This window comes from Diaphorina citri, unplaced genomic scaffold (genome assembly GCF_000475195.1).
Source record: "Diaphorina citri unplaced genomic scaffold, Diaci psyllid genome assembly version 1.1 scaffold88, whole genome shotgun sequence".
NCBI lineage: Eukaryota > Metazoa > Arthropoda > Insecta > Hemiptera > Psyllidae > Diaphorina > Diaphorina citri.
The window spans coordinates 138,822-164,390 of NW_007377525.1; the positions used below are offsets into that span (position 1 = coordinate 138,822).

General features: G+C 40.9%; 2 protein-coding genes and 1 long non-coding RNA gene across 8 annotated transcripts in view; 1 reads left to right on the top strand and 2 right to left on the bottom strand.

The window, feature by feature from the left end:
* The first annotated feature begins 56 nt into the window (after window positions 1-56).
* On the top strand, window positions 57-10,238 carry LOC103524202 (aspartate aminotransferase, mitochondrial-like). The gene is made up of 13 exons (XM_008489212.1): window positions 57-86; window positions 429-509; window positions 1,176-1,397; window positions 1,834-2,055; window positions 2,384-2,509; window positions 2,867-2,995; window positions 3,503-3,724; window positions 4,082-4,337; window positions 4,881-5,046; window positions 5,307-5,320; window positions 5,726-5,891; window positions 6,162-6,312; window positions 9,832-10,238. The coding sequence occupies exons 1-13, from the start codon at window positions 57-59 to the stop codon at window positions 9,955-9,957; spliced, it is 1,911 nt and encodes a 636-aa protein (XP_008487434.1). The 3' UTR covers window positions 9,958-10,238.
* Window positions 10,239-10,335: 97 nt separating this feature from the next.
* Window positions 10,336-25,569, bottom strand: part of LOC103524188 (solute carrier family 23 member 2) — a 17,334-nt gene continuing 2,100 nt past the window's right edge. For 2 of the 6 annotated variants that reach the window (XM_017449516.2, XM_008489196.2), the window contains 12 exons: window positions 22,080-22,205; window positions 20,133-20,290; window positions 18,257-18,462; window positions 16,188-16,314; window positions 15,713-15,833; window positions 15,237-15,378; window positions 14,410-14,663; window positions 13,788-13,935; window positions 12,927-13,006; window positions 12,148-12,289; window positions 11,645-11,765; window positions 10,700-10,760 (listed from right to left, as the gene is read on the bottom strand). In XM_017449516.2, the coding sequence (XP_017305005.1) occupies window positions 10,700-10,760; window positions 11,645-11,765; window positions 12,148-12,289; window positions 12,927-13,006; window positions 13,788-13,935; window positions 14,410-14,663; window positions 15,237-15,378; window positions 15,713-15,833; window positions 16,188-16,314; window positions 18,257-18,462; window positions 20,133-20,290; window positions 22,080-22,205 (1,686 nt within the window). Of the gene's footprint in view, window positions 10,761-11,644; window positions 11,766-12,147; window positions 12,290-12,628; window positions 12,709-12,926; window positions 13,007-13,787; window positions 13,936-14,409; window positions 14,664-15,236; window positions 15,379-15,712; window positions 15,834-16,187; window positions 16,315-18,256; window positions 18,463-20,132; window positions 20,291-21,318; window positions 21,445-22,079; window positions 22,206-23,290; window positions 23,570-25,569 lie in introns of those variants that run through there. The other 4 variants (XM_017449518.2, XM_017449519.2, XM_026833327.1 and 1 more) reach the window with 4 other exon arrangements.
* Window positions 16,869-18,109, bottom strand: LOC113473880. Its single transcript, XR_003395684.1, has 2 exons — window positions 18,079-18,109; window positions 16,869-17,338 (listed from the first exon to the last, which is right to left on the bottom strand). It is a non-coding gene; the product is annotated as an uncharacterized LOC113473880 (long non-coding RNA).

A 25,569-nucleotide genomic window follows, 5' to 3' on the forward strand; every position in this document is an offset into this window, starting at 1 on the left:
TCTTCAGATTCTCCAAACCAGCTTTAAAATTAATATCTTGGTTCTGTCTCTCTTGAATGGGTTTGATACAGGAGAACTGTAACAACGCAGGTCTTATTGTCCCGAAATTAAAGAGAGAAGGAGGACAGGATAGGAGAAAGGCAGCCGTTTTGAATACGAATGGTCCGTAGGATTATTTTGCCCCTGACCGGAAATCGAACCCGCGACCTACAAAAGAGGACAAAACACAGGTTTATGAGCGTGACAGACGGACGAAAAAATTCTAATGTGACTTTTGGGATCCTTGATGTATAAGGAGTAAGAATAACTTAAAAATTCCCTATTCTAAGCAATGTACTGACAAATCTACAGATTTATTCATGGCAAGGTGGGTTTAAAACATTTCTCTCTTAGCTCATATTTCTCATTTTTTCATGCTTTGTGTTTAGGTTGAGAAGTTGATCAAGGAGCACAGCGTATACTTGACCAAGGACGGCAGAATTTCCATGGCCGGAGTCACCTCCAAGAATGTGCTATCGCCTGCATTCATACTGGGGTGATATCTGTATCTCAGTGCTGAAAAGATTGGGGGTTTAAAAACCTCCGTGGCCAAGTGGGTATCACAGTAGGTAGGCTTGCACTCCAGAGTCCCGGGTTGGATTCCCGGCGGTTTCAGAGTCTTTTCGACTATGTGTTTGTAGTTCGGGGTGTACTCAGATATCCCCTGCATTCATACTGGGGTGATATCTGTATCTCAGTGCTGAAAAGATTGGGGGTTTAAAAACCTCCGTGGCCAAGTAGGTATCACACTAAGTAGGCTTGCACTCCAGAGTCCCGGGTTGGATTCCCGGCGGTTTCAGAGTCTTTTCGACTATGTGTTTGTAGTTCGGGGTGTACTCAGCCTTGTGAGGACAATTGAGGAGGTACTTTAATCGAGTAGCGACCAGTGACTGGTACTGCTACCAGTGTAAAAATATAGATCATACGAGTAGATGAGACTTAATAGTGTAGGAGGCACTTATAGTAATGCTGTGATACCCACAAAAATTGTGGAGAAGCTCTCTGCTGTACCACCAAGAATGATTCATGATTTGATTGGGGGTTCAAAATCCTTTGGATGCTTAGAAATAATATGTGGGCTCTTCCATGTCCTATCTATGAGTTTGTATTTACAGATTTTTTTGCTTCAATTTCAGCTGGCCATAGTCCAGGGTATCTCGGGTAGTGGGTCCCTCAGAGTGGGGACTGCATTTCTGGAGCGTTTCTATCCCGGCGTGAAAACGGTATACTTTCCCACACCTACCTGGAATGGACATGTGCGGTTTTGCACGGACTCGAGACTGAATGTGGGAGCTTACAGATACTTCGACAATAAAACCAACGGTCTGGACTTTGCTGGCATGATGGAAGATATTAAGGTGCGTAACCAACCTGAGTGGTGCAGTGGTTAGCGCGGTGCACTCTGGATCTGGAGGTTGGTGGTTCGAGTCCAAGTCAAGTCATAAAATGTATCTAGGTGTAATAATTGGGGAACGATATTTATGACAAGCATTTAAATATGCTGAACACAATTAAAATTCGTTATTAAGGTGCGTAAAACCCCGATGATCGAAATTAATACTGTTCAGATTGGGAACACGCATACGAGTAGATGAGACTTAATAGTGTAGGAGGCACTTATAGTAATGCTGAGATACTCACAAAAATTGTGGAGAAGCTCTCTGCTGTACCAGAAAGAATGATTCATGATTTGATTGGGGGTTCAAAATCCTTTGGATGCTTAGAAATAATACGTGGGCTCTTCCATGTCCTATCTATGAGTTTGTATTTAGAGATATTTTGCTTCAATTTCAGCTGGCCATAGTCCAGGGTATCTCAGGTAGTGGGTCCCTCAGAGTGGGGACTGCATTTCTGGAGCGTTTCTATCCCGGCGTGAAAACGGTGTACTTTCCCACACCTACCTGGAATGGACATGTGCGGTTTTGCACGGACTCGAGGCTGAATGTGGGAGCTTACAGATACTTCGACAATAAAACCAACGGTCTGGACTTTGCTGGCATGATGGAAGATATTAAGGTGCGTAACCGATTTTATGTTCACATAATCATTACAAGAGGTAGAATCTGTTTGGCTAGGGGACGTTAAACAGAGAGTAGACTAGCGTCTGGCTGTGGGACTATAAACAGGCAGGAAAACACCTAACCCTAACCAGCCCAACTAGCTGGCAGTTTTTCAAAGGGTTCTCTTTCCTTTTAAAGACCAAGCACAAGTCATCACGATGGTTGACTGCGGTTCAGGACAAGCCAATTAAACATGGCTAGAGACCATCACACCGGTGTACAGACATATATGGCTGATACAAAAAGATCTCTTTCTTTATTCTGCCGTCACCTTTCGGCGAAAGCTAAAGCCGCTAAAACAACAACTGAAAGGCTTCAACAAAGATCCTCATCCGAAGAAAATGAACCTTGGAGTAGGAGCTTACCGTGGCGAAGATGGCAAACCCTATGTATTGCCTAGCGTTAAAGAGGTAAAAGACTAAACTATATGAATGTTTTGCCCACTAGATGTTTTCTAGCCAGCTGCGATAGCACGTTGAATACAACAGTTCCCTACGTTTAACTCAAGTTAAGCAACGTTGCGCGTTGTTAGTATCCGGAGGGTGACTTTCTGGGCAACCGCGTACTGCTGGTTTTTCCTGGCCCCTCGGGCTGTTTTTCCAAGGTGTTTTCATTAACTCAAGTTAAGCAACGTTGCGTGTTGTTAGTATCCGGAGGGTGACTTTCTGGGCAACCGCGTACTGCTGGTTTTTCCTGGCCCCTCGGGCTGTTTTTCCAAGGTGTTTTCATCTTCTTTCCTTTTAGTAAATTTGATTCATCTTTTCCAGGCTGAGAGACGTATTTATGAAAAGAACTTGGATCACGAGTATGCAAATATTGGAGGAGATGCCAAGTTTTGTAAACTGGCAGCTCAGTTGGCTTATGGAGAAGATTTTCCTGCTTTCAAGGATAATAGAGTAAGTGTGCTGTATTGTTCTTAAATTGCTATCGCCTGCATTCATACTGGGGTGATATCTGTATCTCAGTGCTGAAAAGATTGGGGGTTTAAAAACCTCCGTGGCCAAGTGGGTATCACACTAGGTAGGCTTGCACTCCAGAGTCCCGGGTTGGATTCCCGGCGGTTTCAGAGTCTTTTCGACTATGTGTTTGTAGTTCGGGGTGTACTCAGCCTTGTGAGGACAATTGAGGAGGTACTTTAATCGAGTAGCGACCAGTGACTGGTACTGCTACCAGTGTAAAAATATAGAGCATACGAGTAGATGAGACTTAATAGTGTAGGAGGCACTTATAGTAATGCTGAGATACTCACAAAAATTGTGGAGAAGCTCTCTGCTGTACCAGAAAGAATGATTCATGATTTGATTGGGGGTTCAAAATCCTTTGGATGCTTAGAAATAATACGTGGGCTCTTCCATGTCCTATCTATGAGTTTGTATTTACAGATTTTTTTGCTTCAATTTCAGCTGGCCATAGTCCAGGGTATCTCGGGTAGTGGGTCCCTCAGAGTGGGGACTGCATTTCTGGAGCGTTTCTATCCCGGCGTGAAAACGGTGTACTTTCCCACACCTACCTGGAATGGACATGTGCGGTTTTGCACGGACTCGAGGCTGAATGTGGGAGCTTACAGATACTTCGACAATAAAACCAACGGTCTGGACTTTGCTGGCATGATGGAAGATATTAAGGTGCGTAACCAACCTGAGTGGTGCAGTGGTTAGCGCGGTGCACTCTGGATCTGGAGGTTGGTGGTTCGAGTCCAAGTCAAGTCATAAAATGTATCTAGGTGTAATAATTGGGGAACGATATTTATGACAAGCATTTAAATATGCTGAACACAATTAAAATTCGTTATTAAGGTGCGTAAAACCCCGATGATCGAAATTAATACTGTTCAGATTGGGAACACTCATTTAAATTACATTGCCTACAGGGCTATTTTGTGTCGTTCTGGAAAAAATCGTGTAGTGGGAACAGTTGAGGGAATCCAACATAATTTAGGATACTGCCAAGATTGTCAAGATTTATATTCTTTTTCTCCTCAGGCAATGCCCGAGCGTTCTATCCTGTTCCTGCAAACCTCCTCACACAACCCAACAGGTGTCGATTTAAGTGAAGACCAATGGCGTCAGCTAGCGGTAGTGGTCAAACAAAGACACCTGTATCCTTTCTTCGACATGGCCTATTTAGGATTGACCTCAGGGGATTTCGATAAGGACGCTTTCTCCCTGAGATATTTCGCCAAGGAAGTCGGTCAACTGTGTTTAGCTCAGAGTTTCTCGAAGAATATGGGACTTTATGGTAAGACTTGTTTATAGCGAATGTCGAAAGATTGAACGACATAATGATATGATGTGGTGACGAGGCTTCATAGATCGACCCAGTGAATAACTGGAACGATTCAGGATATGCATATATGTTTACGTCACTGTATAACTACTAAGGTTTTAAGTGACAAAGGTTTTACTCTTCAATCGGTGGTGACAAGTTGACCTGCCTCCTGATGATATGAGGTGGTGGCGAGGCTTCATAGATCGATGATCGACCCAGTGAATAACTGGAACGATTCAGGATATGTATGTATGTTTACGTCACTGTATAACTACTAAGGTTTTAAGTGACAAAGGTTTTACTCTTCAATCGGTGGTGACAAGTTGACCTGCCTCCTGAGTGGGACCGGGGGTAGTAATAATAATAATAAAACAAGTACGCCGGGAAAAGGCGGTAGCGCGCGAATACCCAGATGGTCATCCATCCCCCATCCGGATACTAACCACGTGCAACATTGCTTAACATCATTGATCATTATTGGAGTATTTACCTAATTCTAATTTTAAAATTCAGGTGAAAGAGTCGGAACATTTTCGGTTCTAACGCCAACTAGTGACGAAACGGAGCGAATTATGTCTCAATTGAAGATCCTGATTCGTGGATTCTACTCTAATCCTCCCATCCATGGTGCCAGAATAGTCACCGAGATCCTGTCTGATCCTAAACTCAAAGCTCAATGGTAAGTTTATTTCAATCGAACTGTGTTTGTTAATTTTGCTTCCAAGTCTATTAAAGTTAAAATACGAGACCTTGTTTATTCTGGTTAAATACGAGTAAGACTAAGAAATCCCTTTACGGCAACTCCCGTTTGAAACTATTGTCTTTTCTCCCTTGTTTTTCAGATTCTCCTCACGCATTTTACACGCAATGTTACATTCCACCTGGTGTGTTGATCTGTCTTGTGTTACCCTCAGAAATATGATATACACGAATCCAAAGTCTCGTGAACTTTGGTGGGTGTGTCATATTAATTTTACTTATACAGTACACCTGTCAAATACTCGTATGTGCCTCTATCAATCATATCTGTCTAAGAAATCGAAATTTTCGTGGCTTGGCTCAAAGTCACCTCTCAGCTTCAAACAAGAAAAATGCTTAGCTCAAAATTATAGCTTAAGGATACAAAAAGTAAAAACAAATACCGTACGCTTTATTAGATTTAAGATGTCTTTATTTATGTTGTGATATTATTTTTGTTTCAATAATAAAAAAACAAGTACGCCGGGAAAAGCCGGTAGCGCGCGATTACCCAGATGGTCATCCATCCTCCATCCGCCATCCGGATACTAACCACGTGCAACATTGCTTAACATCATTGATCATTTGAGTATTTACCTAATTCTAATTTTAAAATTCAGGTGAAAGAGTCGGAACATTTTCGGTTCTAACGCCAACTAGTGACGAAACGGAGCGAATTATGTCTCAATTGAAGATCCTGATTCGTGGATTCTACTCTAATCCTCCCATCCATGGTGCCAGAATAGTCACCGAGATCCTGTCTGATCCTAAACTCAAAGCTCAATGGTAAGTTTATTTCAATCGAACTGTGTTTGTTAATATTGCTTCCAAGTCTATTAAAGTTAAAATACGAGACCTTGTTTATTCTGGTTAAATACGAGTAAGACTAAGAAATCCCTTTACGGCAACTGTGTAACCAAGGTCTTTAATGTTTTATGGGTTAATTCAGTTTAGGATAAAATCCGCCCCGGGTACGAATTGAACCTGTCACCTAGCGCTTACAAGGGAGGTGCGCTGAGCTAATTAGGCTGGCCAAAAAAATCTTTGTTTTTCCAGGTTTGAGGAATGCAAGGGCATGTCAAACCGAATCTCATCTATTCGAGAGGAACTGAAGAGTAAAATTTTAGACAAAGGATCCAAGAAGAACTGGGATCACATTACCAATCAGAAGGGAATGTTCTGCTATACCGGATTATCAGCATCACAGGTAAGTAAAAATCTAAACGCGCAGGGGTTCGAACTCAGGCCTTCCTCCTCCCTAGATTTCGAACTCGCTTTTTTTTTGGGGGGGGGGGGGGGCGCCCGTAAAAAAGAATCTCACCTAATAGGGGAGCGTTCCCTGAAATAAGCATTTGGATTTTCCCATGTTATAATAAAAAGTAAAATCAATTTATCCCTATGTTGCACATTGCATACTCAAAAGAAAAAATACACGGCGTTCATACAAATTGAAGTTTCCCAAAGAGGTTTGATAGATTGAATTGAAGCAACTGAGATCTTATCGTCCCAAAATCGAAGAGAGATAGAAGACTCGATAGGAGAAAGCCGGCCGTTCCGACTTATCTATTCCAGCTATGAAAAGTTCGTCCGGGCGGAAATCGAACCCGCGACCTAGCGTCCACTATGGCAGGCTTGCTACCCTGACTCTGAAGTCAAAACAGTCCAAACTAACTAGGCTTGGCCTCAGTTTAGTATTTTATTAAAAAAAAGTGTTTCACCGCCGTTTTTATTTCGTAGCAATGAAACGACTATCATAATTAGAGCTTGTGTGTTCTGTTTCGTAGCAAGGCCATGGCGTAGTATGCCTCTCGTCTTAACAACTCTACTGAAAATTTCAAATTTTTTATTAACAATGTCATATTTTAATTGTTTTCAGGTTCAGGGAAGCTGATTAAGGAGCACAGTGTCCATCTGACCAATGACGGCGTTACATCCTGGGTGCCGTCCATAAGTATGCACTGCCGAGACTAGCCGAGCCATGCACGTCTGACAAGGAATGAACCGCGATATGTCACAGTAGATATCGAGTTCGTGAGTGACCGATGAATGGAATAGCTCACGGATTGATGTGTTGAGAGCAAGAGTGTGATGGTGTTCCTCTGTTGACCATAGTCTAAAGAATCATGTTGAGATTGATACACATGTTTGGTAGAGAGTGATATGAAAACTGAGAGTATTCCTACATTAATACTGCTGTTCTGTCAATGAAGATCGCTTGATGAAGCAAATTATAGACGGTAATAGTGTTGCAAGTGATACTACGATCTGATGTTCTTACATTTTTAGTTATATGCGTTGTTTAAGATCACCCTGTGGTCATAGTTGATAAGTTCCTTGTTATTCATTTTCTAAAATACGAAGACTGCATGAAGATGATCGGGACGAGCAGTAGAATATCTCATACATAGACTACTTATATTATCTGTACACTGTCGCTTCATTAGTCACTTCAATTTCAAAGTTGGTGTAAAGCACTTGAAGTCTTTGCTTTCATCTGAAATGGTCTGTTTTCCAACTGAGGTACCGAACATTATACAAATATTTACACGCCTCTCCTCAGAAGTAGTCCAGTTAGATACATACGTCTTTTGCTGTTGAGATCAGAGAGAGCCACATTTGAACACTTGTTAATTTTTCTTCTTTGGATGGTAAGTTGGCATGAAGGGAATGTAGGATGTCCACTTCCACCTGTAAGAAATTGGAGATATTTGTAGATTAATAGTCCAGTTAAAAGGTAAAAATATGGGGAGTATGGGTTAAAAGGTAAAAATATGAGTCAGTCCAGCGGGGCATTGAATGCACTAATTTCCGAGAGATCACTAATGTTAGACTAGCCACTCACTATCACGTAGTCCTGACAGGTCCGCCTGTCAGGTCTACCTGATAGTGTGTGTGCTCATCAGGTATCAGGTAGACCTGACAGACGGACCTTTTCAGCCGTACCTGTCAGGTCTGTGATTTTACAATGATGAAGAGAAAAGTTTAGATAAAGCTAGCCGAGATGCATGCTAGCTTTGGGAGATCGAATCAACGTGACGCGAAGCTCGGCCTAAACACGAATTGAGGTCTACATTTAGTTTTTCTCTTTCGCGTCAACCCTCGAACGTCCTGTGTGCTTTTGATGAAAGTTAAGTAAAAATATTCAATTTACAATTATTAAGTTCACAATCATTAGGCCTCCCTGAACCTTCTGTAAATATACAAGGTTAGCGAGACCCATTCTTCCTATTGAAACTTGTATTATTTTACATTTTAGATCATGGTTTGCCGACGTACCCATGGGCCCCGCAGACAAGATCTTAGGAGTTGCAGATGGCTTCAACATTTGCTTCCAAGTCTATTAAAGTTAAAATACGAGACCTTGTTTATTCTGTTTAAATACGAGTAAGACTAAGTAATTCCTTTACGGCAACTGTGTAACCAAGGTCTTTAATGTTTTATGGGTTAATTCAGTTTAGGATAAAATCCGCCCCTGCCACGAATCGAACCTTAGCGCTTACAAGGAAGGTGCGCTGAGCTAATTAGGCTGGCCAAAAAAATCTTTGTTTTTCCAGGTTTGAGGAATGCAAGGGCATGTCAAACCGAATCTCATCTATTCGAGAGGAACTGAAGAGTAAAATTTTAGACAAAGGATCCAAGAAGAACTGGGATCACATTACCAATCAGAAGGGAATGTTCTGCTATACCGGATTATCAGCATCACAGGTAAGTAAAAATCTAAACGCGCAGGGGTTCGAACTCAGGCCTTCCTCCTCCCTAGATTTCGAACTCGCTTTTTTTTTTTTTTTTTTTTTTTTTTACCTATTAGGTATCCTGTGTTGCACATTGCATACTCAAAAAATACACGGCGTTCATACAAATTGAAGTTTTCCAAAGAGGTTTGATAGATTGAATTGAAGCAACTGAGATCTTATCGTCCCAAAGTCGAAGAGAGATAGAAGACTCGATAGGAGAAAGCCGGCCGTTCCGACTTATCTATTCAGCATAAAGTTCGTCCCGGGCGGAAATCGAATTTGGATTTCCCCATGTTGTTATAAAAAAAAGTAAATCAATTTATCCTATGTTGCACATTGCATACTCAAAAGAAAAAATACACGGCGTTCATACAAATTGAAGTTTCCCAAAGAGGTTTGATAGATTGAACTGAAGCAACTGAGATCTTATCGTCCCAAAATCGAAGAGAGATAGAAGACTCGATAGGAGAAAGCCGGCCGTTCCGACTTATCTATTCAGCATAAAGTTCGTCCCGGGCGGAAATCGAACCCGCGACCTAGCGCTCACTGTGGCAGGCTTGCTACCCTGAACTCCTGAAGTCAAAACAGTCCAAACTAACTAGGCTGGCTCAGTTTAGTATTAAAAAAAAAGTGTTTCACCGCCGTTTTCATTTCGTAGCAATGAAACGACTATCATATTAGACTTGTGTGTTCTGTTTCGTAGCAAGCCCATGCCGTAGTATGCCTCTCGTCTTAACTCGCGACCTAGCGCTCACTATGGCAGGCTTGCTACCCTGAAGTCAAAACAGTCCAAACTAACTAGGCTGGCTCAGTTTAGTATTAAAAAAAGTGTTTCACCGCCGTTTTTATTTCGTAGCAATGAAACGACTATCATATTAGACTTGTGTGTTCTGTTTCGTAGCAAGCCCATGCCGTAGTATGCCTCTCGTCTTAACAACTCTACTGAAAATTTCAAATTTTTCATTAACAATGTCATATTTTAATGTTTTCAGGTTCAGAAGCTGATTAAGGAGCACAGTGTCCATCTGACCAATGACGGGCGAATATCCCTGGGTGCCGTCAATAGGGGCAATGTCGAGTATCTAGCCGGAGCCATGCACGCCGTCACCAAGGACTGAACCCGCGACCTTCACAGTACAAATCGAGTGTGAGTGATAAATGAAACGGAATATTACTTTTGAAGTCTTGAGAGGAAGAGTGTAAAGGTGTGTCCACTGTCCACTCATAGTCGAAGAATATGTTGAGATTGAGACACACCTTAGGAGAGAGAGAGAGAGATATGAGAGTAGGTACCTACATTAATACTGCTGTTTTCATTGATATATCCCTGATACCGTCGCAAATTATAACGGAAATATTCGTTGCAAGTAAAACTAGATTTGATGGTTTTACATTTTTATTTATTATGCATAATTTAAAATCCTTTTGTCACAAGTTTGATACAAGTTTAAAACACGAAGACTGCATGAAATTAGTGCATGAATAATTTAAAATCCTTTTGTCACAAGTTTGATACGAGTTTAAAACACAAAGACTGCATGAAATTAGTGGGAAAAATCAGTAGAAAATTCTATAAATACGTATATTATAGGTAAAGTTCCTTATTAGTCATATTTTAAAATCAGTTACACTCCTTCAGACGAATACACTCTGCCTCTATTCCACAGAGAACATAGCACTTCAATTTCAAGTTGCTTTTAAAGCAACTTGAAGTCTTGCTTTCAGTCTGAAATGGGTTGTTTTCCAACCTGAGGTATCGAACATTATACAAATATTTACACGCCTCTCCTCAGAAGTAGTCCAGTTAGATACATACGTCTTTTGCTGTTGAGATCAGAGAGAGCCACATTTGAACACTTGTTAATTTTTCTTCTTTGGATGGTAAGTTGGCATGAAGGGAATGTAGGATGTCCACTTCCACCTGTAAGAAATTGGAGAGATTTGTAGATTAATAGTCCAGTTAAAAGGTAAAAATATGGGGAGTATGGGTTAAAGGTAAAAAATATGAGTCAGTCCAGCGGGGGCATTGAATGCACTAATTTCCGAGAGATCACTAATGTTAGGCTAGCCACTCACTCACTATCACGTATCCTGACAGCGTACGCTGTCAGGTCTACCTGATAGTGTGTGTGCTCATCAGGTATCAGGTAGACCTGACAAATGGACCTTTTCAGCCGTACCTGTCAGGTCTACCTGAGAGTGTGTGTGTGTGCTCATCAGGTAGACCTGACAGGCAGACCTGATCAGGTGTACCTGTCAGGTCTACCTAATAGTGAGTGGCTGGCCTTAAGCATCGTTGTGCGTTGGTATCGGACGAGTGACCCTGAAGTGTAGGACATCAAGCAAAGTGGTACAAAGTCTGGAAGTAACACTGGGCCACCTTGTACTTTAGGTGTTTTTTTTAATAAGTTTCCATTTATATTTGATTGACAAAAAACTCAGAACACACATTTTTCTTATAAATGGTATACCCACCCGTATAAGCAGAGCTTGTGCCACGGATGGGGATGTTGAAAGGGGTTATCCCTCACATCATCATATGTATACTAAATATATAAGTTTCCATTTATATTTGATTGACAAAAAACTCAGAACACACATTTTTCTTATAAAATGGTATACCCACCCGTATAAGCAGAGCTTGTGCCACGGATGATGGGGATGTTGAAAGGGGTTATCCTTCACATCATCATATGTATACTAAAGGCAGAGCCTTGTCGCTGCAACCATTGGAATCTATACTGCGCAAGTTTCTTCATATCCATATAACTCTCCACACCCATACTCGGGGAGAGAAAAACTTACCTCCTCAGAGTTGCCATTCCCACTGGGAAATCGAACGTGTTATATTCTCCATGTACGGTGGGTTCTGATACCAGCTTCATCTGTTCTCCCCAAGCCACGAGACCTCGCTCTTCTGGGGTTCCTGTAATAAATGCAAATTTTATGTTCACATAATCATTATAAGAGGTAGAATCTGTTTGGCTAGGGGACGGTAAACAGAGAGTAGACTAGCGTCTGGCTGTGGGACTATAAACAGGCAGGAGAACACCTAACCCTAACCAGCCTAACTAGCTGGCAGTTTTTCAAAGGGTTCTCTCTCCTTTTAAAGACCAAGCACAAGTCCTCACGATGGTTGACTGCGGTTCAGGACGAGCCAATTAAACATGGCTAGAGACCATCACACCGGTGTACACTGTACATACATATATGGCTGATACAAAAAGATCTCTTTCTTTATTCTGCCGTCACCTTTCGGCGAAAGCTAAAGCCGCTAAAACAACAACTGAAATTGTCCAAGTTCTCACCTGGTATCAAATTGTCCAGAAGACATCCCAGCATTCCGCCTACTAAAATGCTTGTGCTAAGCAGAACAGTTAGAATACTGTCTACAATGTCCGAACCTGTCCTTATAGCGTCTGCGTTGTGAACCATCCACTTGGGCAGAACCTGAAATAGAAAGTCATGAGTGTTTCACCGCCGTCTTTATTTTATGAAACAACTGTTACATTAGACTCATGTGGTCTGTGTAGTAGCATGCCCATCCCGTGGTATGTCTCTCATCAGATCGGCGAGAAGAAACAATACTTCCCATTTAGTGTCAGGTTAACACGAGAACACCAGAAAGATCTTTCTAATCCACTACAAAGTCTTATTTTCAAAAGACCGTGTTCTTTGTAACTGCGCTGGGACTAATTTCAACAGGAGGCCGAGGACAAAGCACTCGGGCATTGTTTCATCATCCATTGGCCCTGAAAGTCCTAGCCTAAGAGGATTTGTTCCTATTACCAGAGAAAAAAACATGGAAAATCCAATGATGTACAAGTTGCGGGAAGAATTCAAGTCGACATATTGCAAGGCAGACAAACCTGAAAAAGAAATTGTACTCGGGCATTGTTTCATCATCCATTGGCCCTGATTTCGCGGTCATTGGACTTGCAAAGTCCTAGCCTAAGAGGATTTGTTCCTATTACCAGAGAGAAAAACATGGAAAATCCAATGATGTACAAGTTGCGGGAAGAATTCAAGTCGACATATTGCAAGGCAGACAATAAAGTCCTAGCCTAAGAGGATTTCTTCCTATTACCAGAGAGAAAAACATGGAAAATCCAATGATGTACAAGTTGCGGGAAGAATTCAAGTCGACATATTGCAAGGCAGACAAACCTGAAAAAGAAATTGGAAAAATCGGTTAAATGGCAGAAGTTAAAGATTAAAGGAGACCTTAGAAATTTACAATGTCTGCTCGTATTCAGCATTTAACTCAGAAAAATCCGACAAAGTAAAATGCGCCAAAGTGCACCGATAAGATGTTCGTTTACGACTGATACATGTTAAAGGAGACCTTAGAAATTTACAATGTCTACTCGTATTCAGCATTTAACTCAGAAAAATCCGACAAAGTAAAATGCGCCAAAGTGCACCGATAAGATGTTCGTTTACGACTGATACATATTTTAAAAAACTACTTTTATTGGAGAGCAATGAAATTTCTTACACAAGATTCTGATATATCAATTTCATTATTTCAATCACTACCAAAAGTTGTTGTTTTATTTATATTATGTGCATCAGGAGTGGAGATATGGAAAATTTACTGTCGGACCTCGGATGTCACGGATCAGTTATACATCTCCCAAACAAAGGCGAGCTACTCACTATCAGGTAGACTTGATCAGGTGTCAGGTATACCTTATAGAATCAGTTCTAACTGATAGTGTGTGTGCTCATCAGGTACCAGGTAAACCTGATATTCGGACCTTTTCAGCCGTACCTGTCAGGTCTACCTGATAGTGAATGGCTGGCCAAAGACTTACCAAAAGCGGCAATCATGCCAAACGATAGTGTGTGTGTGTGCTCATCAGGTACCAGGTAAACCTGACATTCGGACCTTTTCAGCCGTACCTGTCAGGTCTACCTGATAGTGAATGGCTGGCCAAAGACTTACCAAAAGCGGCAATCATGCCAAACATAACACAGAAGATTCCGCCAACCACCGGCTCGGGAATGATGATGAAAACGGCTCCAAACTTATTGATGATACCCTGTAGAAGCATGAGGGCGCATGCGTACTGGATAACTCGACGACTGCCTACCTGTAGGAAAGCAAATGGTGTTAAGTTTCACCAACCTTCTTTTTAGCTCCTAACAGCCTGTTAGCTTAACAGCCCTGTTAAGTCTATACAAATCAAATGGAACTTAACAGGTTGTTAGATTAACAGGCCTTCTAGGAGCTGAAAAAAATATTGGTGAAATCCACTTTTGAAAAGATAAGAAAATAATAATGGAAATAAATTTTGTTTTTCAACGTTGCTAGATTTTTGGTCTAGCACTTCTTAGAGGGCGGTGCCTGTTGTTGATTTATTCACAGAAGCCAATTTAAAGAAGAAAAAAAAACTATTTTTTTTATTTTATTTAGATTTATTAAATATTTTAAAATCTCAATGACAGCATTCACTATTGTCTAAAGCTTTAAGTTCTAACTGGATTTAATAAACGGCCTTCTCTTTTGCAGTTGTTTCTGCTAAAATCCTTGTATTTCAATGGAAACGTTGAAATTGTTCCCTCACCTTGGTGACTCCAATAGCCCCCACATTCTCTCCAAACGTATTGGTACCATTACCACTGCCCCACAATCCTGCCAGGACTGTACCCAATCCCTCTATAGCAATGCCTCTGTTGATAGCATGCACTGGGGGTGGGGGAGCTCCGCACATCTTGGAAGTGGTGGGATAGTAACTGATGGACTCGACAGTACAGGCAAGGACGCCAGCCAACATACCCAGCACTCCTGAGAGACTCACTGTAGGTGTACCCCATTGTCCTGGAATTCATATAAGAACTTTAATAATTTAAGTCCTGAGAAATGCGAACTCTTTTTGATCTTTTTTGAAACTATGGCCTTAAAAAGCGGCCAAACCGTACATTTTTTGATACTCGTCCCAAGGACATTTCTGGTCTACATAAATTATCGAATCCCTCTGCAAAGTTTCAGCGAAATTGGGCTAAAGGTAAAGTCGTGAAAAGCGCGAACTCCTTTCGAGCTTTTTCCTCGGTATATCCCTAAATAGCCAAACTTTGGCCCTGATTAACAGCCGAACCGTACCTTCTGGGAACCCGGCCCAGGGACACACATGACCTACAAAATTTATATATTTTTTTTTTTATCTATTTTGAGCGTCCTTGGCCGAAATCTAAAGTCCTGAGAAATGCCAAATCTTTTTGAGCTTTTTTCAAACTATGGCCTTAAATAGCGGTCGGACCGTACCTTCTGGGAACCCGGCCCTGGGACACATTTGATCTACATGATTTATTTAATTTTTCTGACAAGTTTGAGTGCCTCTGACCGAAATCTAAAGCCCTGAAAGTGCGAACTCCAATTTACTGGGGTACTCACCTGGATAAGGTACTCTGAACCAGGAGGAGTCCTCTAGAATTCTCAACTTGACGTCAGTTCTGGCTGGATGACCTTTAGGTAACGCCTCTGTAAGCGTCAGTAGACCGCAGATTCCCCACATTATCATGATGGTCAGCAAAACCTGAGGACCGAAGATTTTATATAAATTCGGGGAAAAAGAGGACCGGAAACGGTACCGACAGAAATGTTTCTTCTTAAACGGTATTTAAATATGGATAAAGTTCCATTGCTCGGTTATGACCGGGTGCTGTAACTTTGACCATTACGCCACACAAGTAGATCACATTGGTACTAGTTTAAAACTCCCCTCTTTGATGTCATATTTGCATTAGCTTTGACAATACTTTTCCTTTGAATCCCATGATAAACTTAAGAATAAATTGCTTTGTTTGTCATTTCGCCGTTAGATACCTATACCTAGCTAAATAGCTACCTACAGGACCCCGAAAACTTACCGGAAACAATTTGAATAGATTGAACCAGACGATCTTGAATCCTTCTTCTTTGCTATAGTTGATACCGGGTACCTTGACCTCACTCAGACATTGAGAGAATACCGTCAGCATGATGATAGTGCTGAAATGGATTTTTTTTTTTTTTTTTTTTTTTTTTTTTTTTGCATGATGATAGTGCTGAAATGGATTTTTTTTTTTTTTTTTTTTTGTCTTTTGAATTAAAAAAAAGTTTGGTAAAGAGAAGTGTAACAACAGAGGTTTTATAATCCCAAAATTGAAAAAAGAAGGATGCCATAAGAGAAAGAGCCAGTCGTTCCAAGGACGAACCTCATCTGTTTAGGAAAAAGCTCGCCTCGGGCGGGAATCGAACTCGCAATCTAGCGCTTTCGAGACAGGTGCGCTAACTAGGCTGGCTGATAGAATTGTTAAAATTGACTAAACTTGGGAAAAAATAAAGCTTCCACGGATAATTTACCTCACTGAAATGCCCCAATGTTTGCTTGCAGCCTCTGCGGCATTCTCAAACAGTGAGAGACCCACCAGACTCACTGTGGGGACGATTGTCAGGGGTGTCACATACTTGAGGAGCACACCCACTACACCTGAGGGTGAGAACCAGCCAACATACCCAGCACTCCTGAGAGACTCACTGTAGGTGTGCCCCATTGTCCTGGAATTCATATAAGAACTTTAATAATTTAAGTCCTGAGAAATGCGAACTCTTTTTAAGCTTTTTTCAAACTATGGCCTTAAATAGTGGTCGAACCGTACCTTCTGGGAACCCGGCCCTGGGACACATTTGATCTACATGATTTATTTAATTTTTCTGTCAAGTTTGAGCGCCTCTGGCCGAAATCTAAAGTCCTGAGAAGTGCGAACTTCAATTTACTGGGGTACTTACCTGGATAAGGTACTCTGAACCAGGAGGAGTCCTCCAGAATCCTCAACTTGACGTCAGTTCTGGCTGGATGACCTTTAGGTAACGCCTCTGTAAGCGTCAGTAGACCGCAGATTCCCCACATTATCATGACACACCTTAGGAGAGAGAGAGAAAGAGATGAGAGTAGGTACCTACATTATTACTGCTGTTTTAATTGATATATCCCTGATACCGTCGCAAATTATAACGGAAATATTCATTGCAAGTAAAACTAGATTTGATGGTTTTACATTTTTATTTATTATGCATAATTTAAAATCCTTTTGTCACAAGTTTGATACAAGTTTAAAACACGAAGACTGCATGAAATTAGTGGGAAAAATCAGTAGAAAATTCTATAAATACGTATATTATAGGTAAAGTTCCTTATTAGTCATATTTTAAAATCAGTTACACTCCTTCAGACGAATACACTCTGCCTCTATTCCACAGAGAACATAGCACTTCAATTTCAAGTTGCTTTTAAAGCAACTTGAAGTCTTGCTTTCAGTCTGAAATGGGTTGTTTTCCAACCTGAGGTATCGAACATTATACAAATATTTACACGCCTCTCCTCAGAAGTAGTCCAGTTAGATACATACGTCTTTTGCTGTTGAGATCAGAGAGAGCCACATTTGAACACTTGTTAATTTTTCTTCTTTGGATGGTAAGTTGGCATGAAGGGAATGTAGGATGTCCACTTCCACCTGTAAGAAATTGGAGAGATTTGTAGATTAATAGTCCAGTTAAAAGGTAAAAATATGGGGAGTATGGGTTAAAAGGTAAAAATATGAGTCAGTCCAGCGGGGCATTGAATGAACTAATTTCCGAGAGATCACTAATGTTAGGCTAGCCACTCACTATCACTATCACGTACCTGACAGGCGGACCTGTCAGGTCTACCTGATAGTGTGTGTGCTCATCAGGTATCAGGTAGACCTGACAAATGGACCTTTTCAGCCGTACCTGTCAGGTCTACCTGAGAGTGTGTGCTCATCAGGTAGACCTGACAGGCAGACCTGATCAGGTGTACCTGTCAGGTCTAACTAATAGTGAGTGGCTGGCCTTAAGCATCGTTGTGCGTTGGTATCGGACGAGTGACCCTGAAGTGGTACAATCGGACGGGTGACATCAAGCAAAGTGGTACAAAGTCTGGAAGTAACACTGGGCCACCTTGTACTTTAGGTGTTTTTTTTTTTAATAAGTTTCCATTTATATTTGATTGACAAAAAACTCAGAACACACATTTTTCTTATAAGTGGTATACCCACCCGTATAAGCAGAGCTTGTGCCACGGATGGGGATGTTGAAAGGGGTTATCCCTCACATCATCATATGTATACTAAAGGCAGAGCCTTGTCGCTGCAACCATTGGAATCCATACTGCACAAGTTTCTTCATATCCATATAACTCTCCACACCCATACTCGGGGAGAGAAAAACTTACCTCCTCAGAGTTGCCATTCCCACTGGGAATGAACCTAAACTAATAGTAGGAAAGATTGTCATACAACATTGTCTTCCGATATTTCCATTTTCCAACATAAGTGTGGTGTGCTGGTGTGTACCTTTATACAAGGGGTTCCAAGACTTTTCGAACACTCTGTATACTTCATTTCTCTTACCGAAAACTCCAATAAACACCTGCACGAGGGCAGACACAGCGATGGCCCCTGACAGCTCTCTCATTCGAACTTGCCACAGTTCTGTTCTCTCCTCACTGGTCATGTTATTCATTTGTTCTTCAGCCGGACATTGCCACTGGGGGAGATGTAGGATAGCCAGCGTAGGCACTAGGAATGAAATGGTGCCGCCTTGCACGATTGGCAATCTGAAAATATAAAATATGCATGTACTCGTATAGTCTAGTTGGGGACTTTAAACAGAGAGCATACCAGCCTAGTCTAGCTGGGAGACTTCAAACGGGGAGCCATAACAGCCTGAAATTTCCCTTGCTAAAGAAATTGCAAAGGTTGAGTGCGAAGGACATCCACTCGTAAAATTTTGTACCCAAGACTTTAAACAGGGAGTAAACCAGCCTAGTCTAGCTGGGGGACTTTAAACAGAGAGCATACCAGCCTAGTCTAGCTGGGAGACTTCAAACAGGGAGCCATAACAGCCTGAAATTTCCCTTGCTAAAGAAATTGCAAAGGTTGAGTGCGAAGGACATCCACTCGTAAAATTTTGTACCCAAAACCAAATGTCAGCCCAAAGCAATCACCCTAGTTAGGGCTGATTGAGAGGCTAACGAAAACCGCCGACCCCGTATGAACACTGGAAAAGGCGAAGAAGAAATCGAGGTTTCCAAGCGCGTGGCATATTGTTCTAGGTCAGATACTGGTAACGTTCAGGTACTGATGGTAACGTACCTTAATGTCTTAATTATTTTCATACCTAATCCTAGGGATTAACCTTATCTCCCCCATGTCAATAGAAGTCGATTTCTTTCTAGTCGTTCATTATCTTTAACAATCTAATGTCCAACATTAATCGTGCTTATGCTTAAGTAGTAGTAGGTAGGTAGGTAGGTAGGTAACAACAGTTCAATCGAACTCCATCTAAAGATTTATGAGATAAGATATATATATAGTTGTAAATCTGTCCTGGGACAGGTACCACCGTGAACTTCAACTTTTCTGATTCATGATCCTCTTCTCCATCTTTCTTATCTTTAATTGAGTAAGATAAGACTGATAAGGTAATTACTTAACCTGTACCTAAAGACCTGTTCCCACTGGGCATTCGAAAAAAAAATCGTGTCGTGTGTAGTATGAACATCTCTCATTTAAATTACATTGCCTACAAGTACATTTTGTGTCCTTCGCTTTCGGGGAAAAAAATGTGTCGTGTAACGGGAACACTCATATAAATTAGAATGCCTACCAGGGCATTTGGAAAAAAGTCGTGTAAAACTTACAAGTGGGGACGGGCCTTTTTTAAGAGCGCGAACTATTATCCCTCAATTATACAAACATGTGTATTTTGCTATCATGAATGATGGAAGATAAATAATAAATTATTGTATTTAGACACTAGATACCTTTTGAGGACTGAGTACACTGATGCACATTTTTGACCGAACGATTGTGAGGTCTATGTTTTAACTCGACCGTTTTGCATTTGGTTTAGATGTCTGTTTGTTTGTATGTTCCGCTATAACTCTCGATTACCTGGTCTGATTTTGATGAAATTTGGTACACATCTTCATTAAATCAAGGCACGTCTCTGATTGAAATTTGGGGTCCCAAAGTTAAACGGGGCCCCCGTTACGATCTTTCAAAACGTTACGTTCCCTCAATACAGTTGCCACGCAAAGTTAAACGGGGCCCCCGTTACGATCTTTCAAAACGTTACGTTCCCTCAATACAGTTGCCACGCATATTCATTGTACGTATTATGTAGGTTCGGCCCTACGTCCCCCTCGGGATCACAGGACACAAGTCAAGTAAGTCATGTAGGTTCGGAAAGAAAAAAAAATCCGGTTATTCATATCTCACTCACCTGCAGCCGAACGTGTTCTGTATAAAGGTAACAATAGCCGTGACAAATATCATGGTGGATATAATGTGGCCCCTAGCTGGATCGTCTTCTCGCATGCACAGAGCTGGTGTCAGAATGAATGGAATGGATACGATAGCCCCTATCATGGTCAGGTAATGCTGGGGAAACGAATAAAAGGTTAGTTAAACTCAAATCCAAATTCTCCGGATTCAAATAAAATCCCTAAATGGAGTGGATTCATATCCGGAATCCGAAACCTTCATAACTTCACTGATAGCCCAAGATTTTCAAGATAACTTTTACAGATGGAGGGATTTTAGAGGTAAGTTGACAGATAGCCCGGGACTTTCAAGATAATTTTACTGACAGGACTTTCAATGAGTAGATTCTTATCCGGAATCCGAAACCCTGTCTTGTAAGCGTTAGATCGTGGGTTCGATTTCCACCCGGGGTGAACGTTACCCTTAACAGATAAGCTTCGTTCTCGGAACGGCTGGCTTTCTCCTATCCTGACCTCTTTTTCTCAAAATTATATCTATCAAAATTATATCTATCAAAATTATATTTGGAAGTTATGAAACTCTTGGAAAAATAAATGAAAAATATAAATTAGTTTTCTGTTGAAGGTGGGTGTTGACATTTTTCTTTACAAGATAAGTGCCCTAGTTTTCTCAAGTATGATGTATGTAAACTACTCATAAATCGAGTACTGCAATCTCTATTTATACAAATATTTGTCTGCTTATCCTAATAGGTACACAGAGAATCATATTAAATATTGAACTCGCGGCCTGCCTTGTAAGCGCTAGGTCGCGAGTACGATTCCCGCCCGGGGCGAAATTTATCCTTAACAGATAAGGTTCGTTCTCGGGACGAATAGTTTTCTTTTATCCTGGCCCCTTATAGGGATTAGATTTCGGGACGATAAGACATCCATTATAATCATCTTCTCTTGCTAACGAAATAGCGAAGGTTGAGGGCGAAGGGCATCCACTCCTAATTTTTGTAGCCAAAACCAAATGTCAGCCCAAAACAATCACCCTATATAGTTAGGGCTGATTGAGAGGCTGACGAAAAACGCCGACCCCGTATGTACAGTGTACACGGGAAAAGGCGAAGAAGAAGAAGACCTCCGTTATAACATTTTTTCCTGTATCAAACCTTCTTCTCTTTTTTTTCGTCTCACCTGCAATGCCATGAATATGCACAGATACCACGGAGGAACATCGTCGATCCCGTACGTAATATCCGGTCTGTCTTCAATTTTCTCGCTGGATTTGGAGTGGCCATTCTGATCTACCAAGCCGAGCACCTGCAAATTAAGACGTGTTTTCAATGCTGCCCAATAATAGGGTTTGGTTGATCTTGTACATTTCATACCTACCTAGAAAGTACGTAGCCAACGCAAAAGGTATCCTTACACACTTTGACAGATTTGACAAAAAAAAGTAAAAGGTGGGTGGTACCTACGTATACGTATGTACCTACATTTCGTTCTACACATGTTATATGACCAAGTAGATAAATTATGAAAGTATAGTGTGTATAAGATTACAACCAATGAGACTCTTCTAGAACTGCTGGCAAAAAACGGACTCTTCTGTCCTACCGTAGTCTAGTCTAGAATTCTAAATGTACCTATGTATTATCTTCATATCAACATTTAAAGTACAGATTTCGGGACGATAAGACATCCATTATAATCATCTTCCCTTGCTATATAACGAAAAATATCAAAGGTTGACTGCGAAGGGCATCCACTCCTAATTTTTGTAGCCAAAACCAAATGTCAGCCCAAAACAATCCTAGTTAGGGCTGATTGAGAGGCTAACGAAAAACGCCGACCCCGTATGTACACGGGAAAAGGCGAAGAAGAGGGAGGAAGAAGAAGACCTCCGTTATAACATTTTTTCCTGTATCAAACCTTCTTCTTTTTTTTCGTCTCACCTGCAATGCCATGAATATGCACAGATACCACGGAGGAACATCGTCTATCCCGTACGTAATATCCGGTCTGTCTTCAATTTTCTCGCTGGATTTGGAGTGGCCATTCTGATCTACCAAGCCCAGCACCTGCAAATAGTAAACATGCGTGAGAATTATGAGAGCACGTGTACAGCAGTGATACAGGGCGAGTGAAAAAAGTTCCACCCACTTTGGAGTATTTGGTGAACAGCCTCTACTTACGCCTTACCTTACCGCCGGGTTCTAAAAGACCGCGTGGACCCAGGACCTCCAGAAATAGTAATTAAAAGGTATAAGGGACGGACTATTATATTCGCTTCGGTGTCTGTCAGTCGGTCTGTCTGTCTGTCCCCATAGAAGGACTTATCCAAACCTACTACAAGGACTTATCCAAACCTACTACAAATGTGACACTACAAATTAGGTAGGTACATAGGTATTCTTTAACCACGATCGAATAAACTACGGGCTAAAAAATTCCCGGAGGGACGGACCCAGCTTGTTCCTTTTCCACTCTCCCCCTACCTTGTGCAATTTCCACCCTCTTATAATATAAGTAGCCTCCACCTATAATTATTTAATAAAATTATTCTGTAGAATAAAATATAAAGATGTGTTCAAACATAGTCGACCGGCCGTCGATCGAGGAGAATCTATGTTGTCGAGAAGTGTGTGGACGGTTCAGTCGACGTCGATCGATGGACGGTGTGGACATACTCATCCAAAATACTCTCCGTACCAATTGAAGATTTTCAACAAACCCTTAGTGCGGCAAAAAATTGACATGGACTACAAAGAGAGTGCTACGTTTACAATTTTTAGAAACTAGGTACGACGAATGCCCTGTCTGGAGTGAACCCAAAGGGGGCGAACTTTGAACTCACCCTGTATTTTATAGATGCTTTATTTACATTAAATCTGGTTTGGACACAGTCTCACACATTAAGAGATAATAACTTAATAGCAGTATGCCTAATTGCTAACACAAGGAACGCAGAAGCTCGAAATGCATACCTATATTTAATAATGGACCTACCTACTCCTACTACATAAAATGTAATATAATTATGTAAGAAATACATATTTATGTTAAGCACCTAACATTATTACCTAAATAATGTGTTATAATTATGTACAAAATTTATAATTACCTATATGTAGGTACTTACTCCTAAGACCAAATTAATACTCACCACATGAGAATTTTCCTCGTGCGTGTTATTATTCATATCCGGTCATCTAAGTTTAACTTCGGACGATAGACAGATTGGACAGGCCTTACGATCTTTTTAGTTTCTTTTTATTGGGTAACCCACTAATTACGAGCTTAATTCAAATAGTCACTGACCAAAGACACTACAAACCAGACTCCTGATACAATCCGATTTTTTCCGAATGTCCTGTAGGTAATGTAATTTAAATGAGATTGTTCCCACTACGCACGACACGATTTTTTTTCTTCAAACGACAAAAGTGGCCCTTTATTCTTGCACACTTTTGACTCGAGTGCTTAGGACTATTGGGATAAAGATAAGACTGAACTGACTGAACACATTTTTAATTAAAAGGCGTCAGTGAATCATGAAGTACATAATTAATCATTGATTGATTCGGACTATCAACACTCAATTGATTTCGTGTGATAAGCATGTAAAAGGCGTCAGTGAATCATGAAGTACATAATTAATCATTGATTGATTCGGACTATCAACACTCAATTGATTTCGTGTGATAAGCATCAACTAAATACTTACAGATAAGTTGTGTCCACACATAGTGGGACGCCTTCGATCGACGAGGTGAATCTATCTTGTCGAGGCAGTGTACGGTTTCAGGTGACATCGATCGCCGGCGTCAACTATGTGCGGACCTGCGGACACAGCTTTAGACTTAATGATAAAGTTGTTGTTGTTGTTGTTGTTATTGTTGTTGTTGTTGTTTTTTTTTTTTTTTTTTTTTTTTTTTTTTTTTTTCTTCGATCGACGAGGTGAATCTATCTTGTCGAGGCAGTGTACGGTTTCAGTTGACATCGATCGCCGGCGTCAACTATGTGTGGACACAGCTTTAGACTTACTGATAGATTGTCTTTTTTTTGTTTGAAATATGTATAAGTAGGTCGACGTAATCAGATGTCATAACACAAACCCACATTCCACATTTCGAAAAACTTCTTTTCCTAGACTCTGGCGTTTAGTATACCACCCATATAGGGATTGATTTAAAGGGCCTATAATTTGGAACCCCCCCCTAATCTATTGACCCCCCCGAAAAAGTATATACGCCACGGTCCCTAGATTAGACATTTTCAGTGCCTACGACCTACTTATAGGATACCTTTACCTACCTACCTACTAAGGTTAATGTACTCACTTTAGTACTTTAACAAGTTGTAGACATATGACAGTTATAAAGTAGTTATTGAAGTGTATCTTTCTAGTCCTTCTCATTAATAATAATGAATTCATTTATAACAGTCCCTAATAATATAGGTTGTACTTAATCGTTTGGGTCCTACTTCCATTAACAGTTAACAGTTTCAAATAAAGTGTTTTAATTGATGCATTAAACCCCTTTAATGTTCGAAAGGTTCGATATATTAAATCTGTATACAGGACAATTATTATCCTGCCTCGGTGTAGTGGTCAAGGCGCTCGCCTGGTAAACAGGAGGGCGTGGGTTCAATCCCAGCCGAGGTATGGAATTTTATCCTCACAATGATAAACTTTAGAATTTCCTTGTTCCTAATTTCGTCGTTAATAGAAATACCTAGCTAAATACCTACATACCTACAGGGCCCGAAAACTTACCGGAAACAATTTGAATAGATTGAACCACACGATCTTAAATCCTTCTTCTTTGCTATAGTTGATACCGGGTAACTTGACCTCACTCAGACATTGAGAGAATACCGTCAGCATGATGATGGTGCTGAAATAGAGAATTTTTTGTCTGAGGCTCTTTTGGATTAAAAAAAAAAACATTTGCAAATAGCTGTGATCTAAAATTTGAATTCGTCACCTAATCTTCTTTTTTCTTCGCCTTTTCCAGTGTTCAGATGGGGTCAGCGTCCCTAACAAGGGTGATTGCTTTGGGCTGACATTTGGTTTTGGCTACAAATTTTACGAGTGGATGCCCTTCGCACTCAACCTTTGCTATTTCTTTAGCATGGGAAATTCAGGCTGGTATACTCCCTGTTTAAAGTCCCCCAGCCAGACTAAGCTGGTCTACTCCCTATTTAAGGTCCCCTAGGTCCCCAGACAGGAATTATAGGTTGAAAGTTTCCACGGATAGTTTACCTCACCGAAATGCCCCAATGTTTGCTTGCAGCCTCTGCGGCATTCTCAAAGAGTGAGAGACCCACCAGACTCACTGTGGGGACGATTGTCAGGGGTGTCACATACTTGAGGAGCACACCCACTACACCTGAGGGTGAGAACAAAAGACCAAAGTTATTATTATTATTATTATTTTA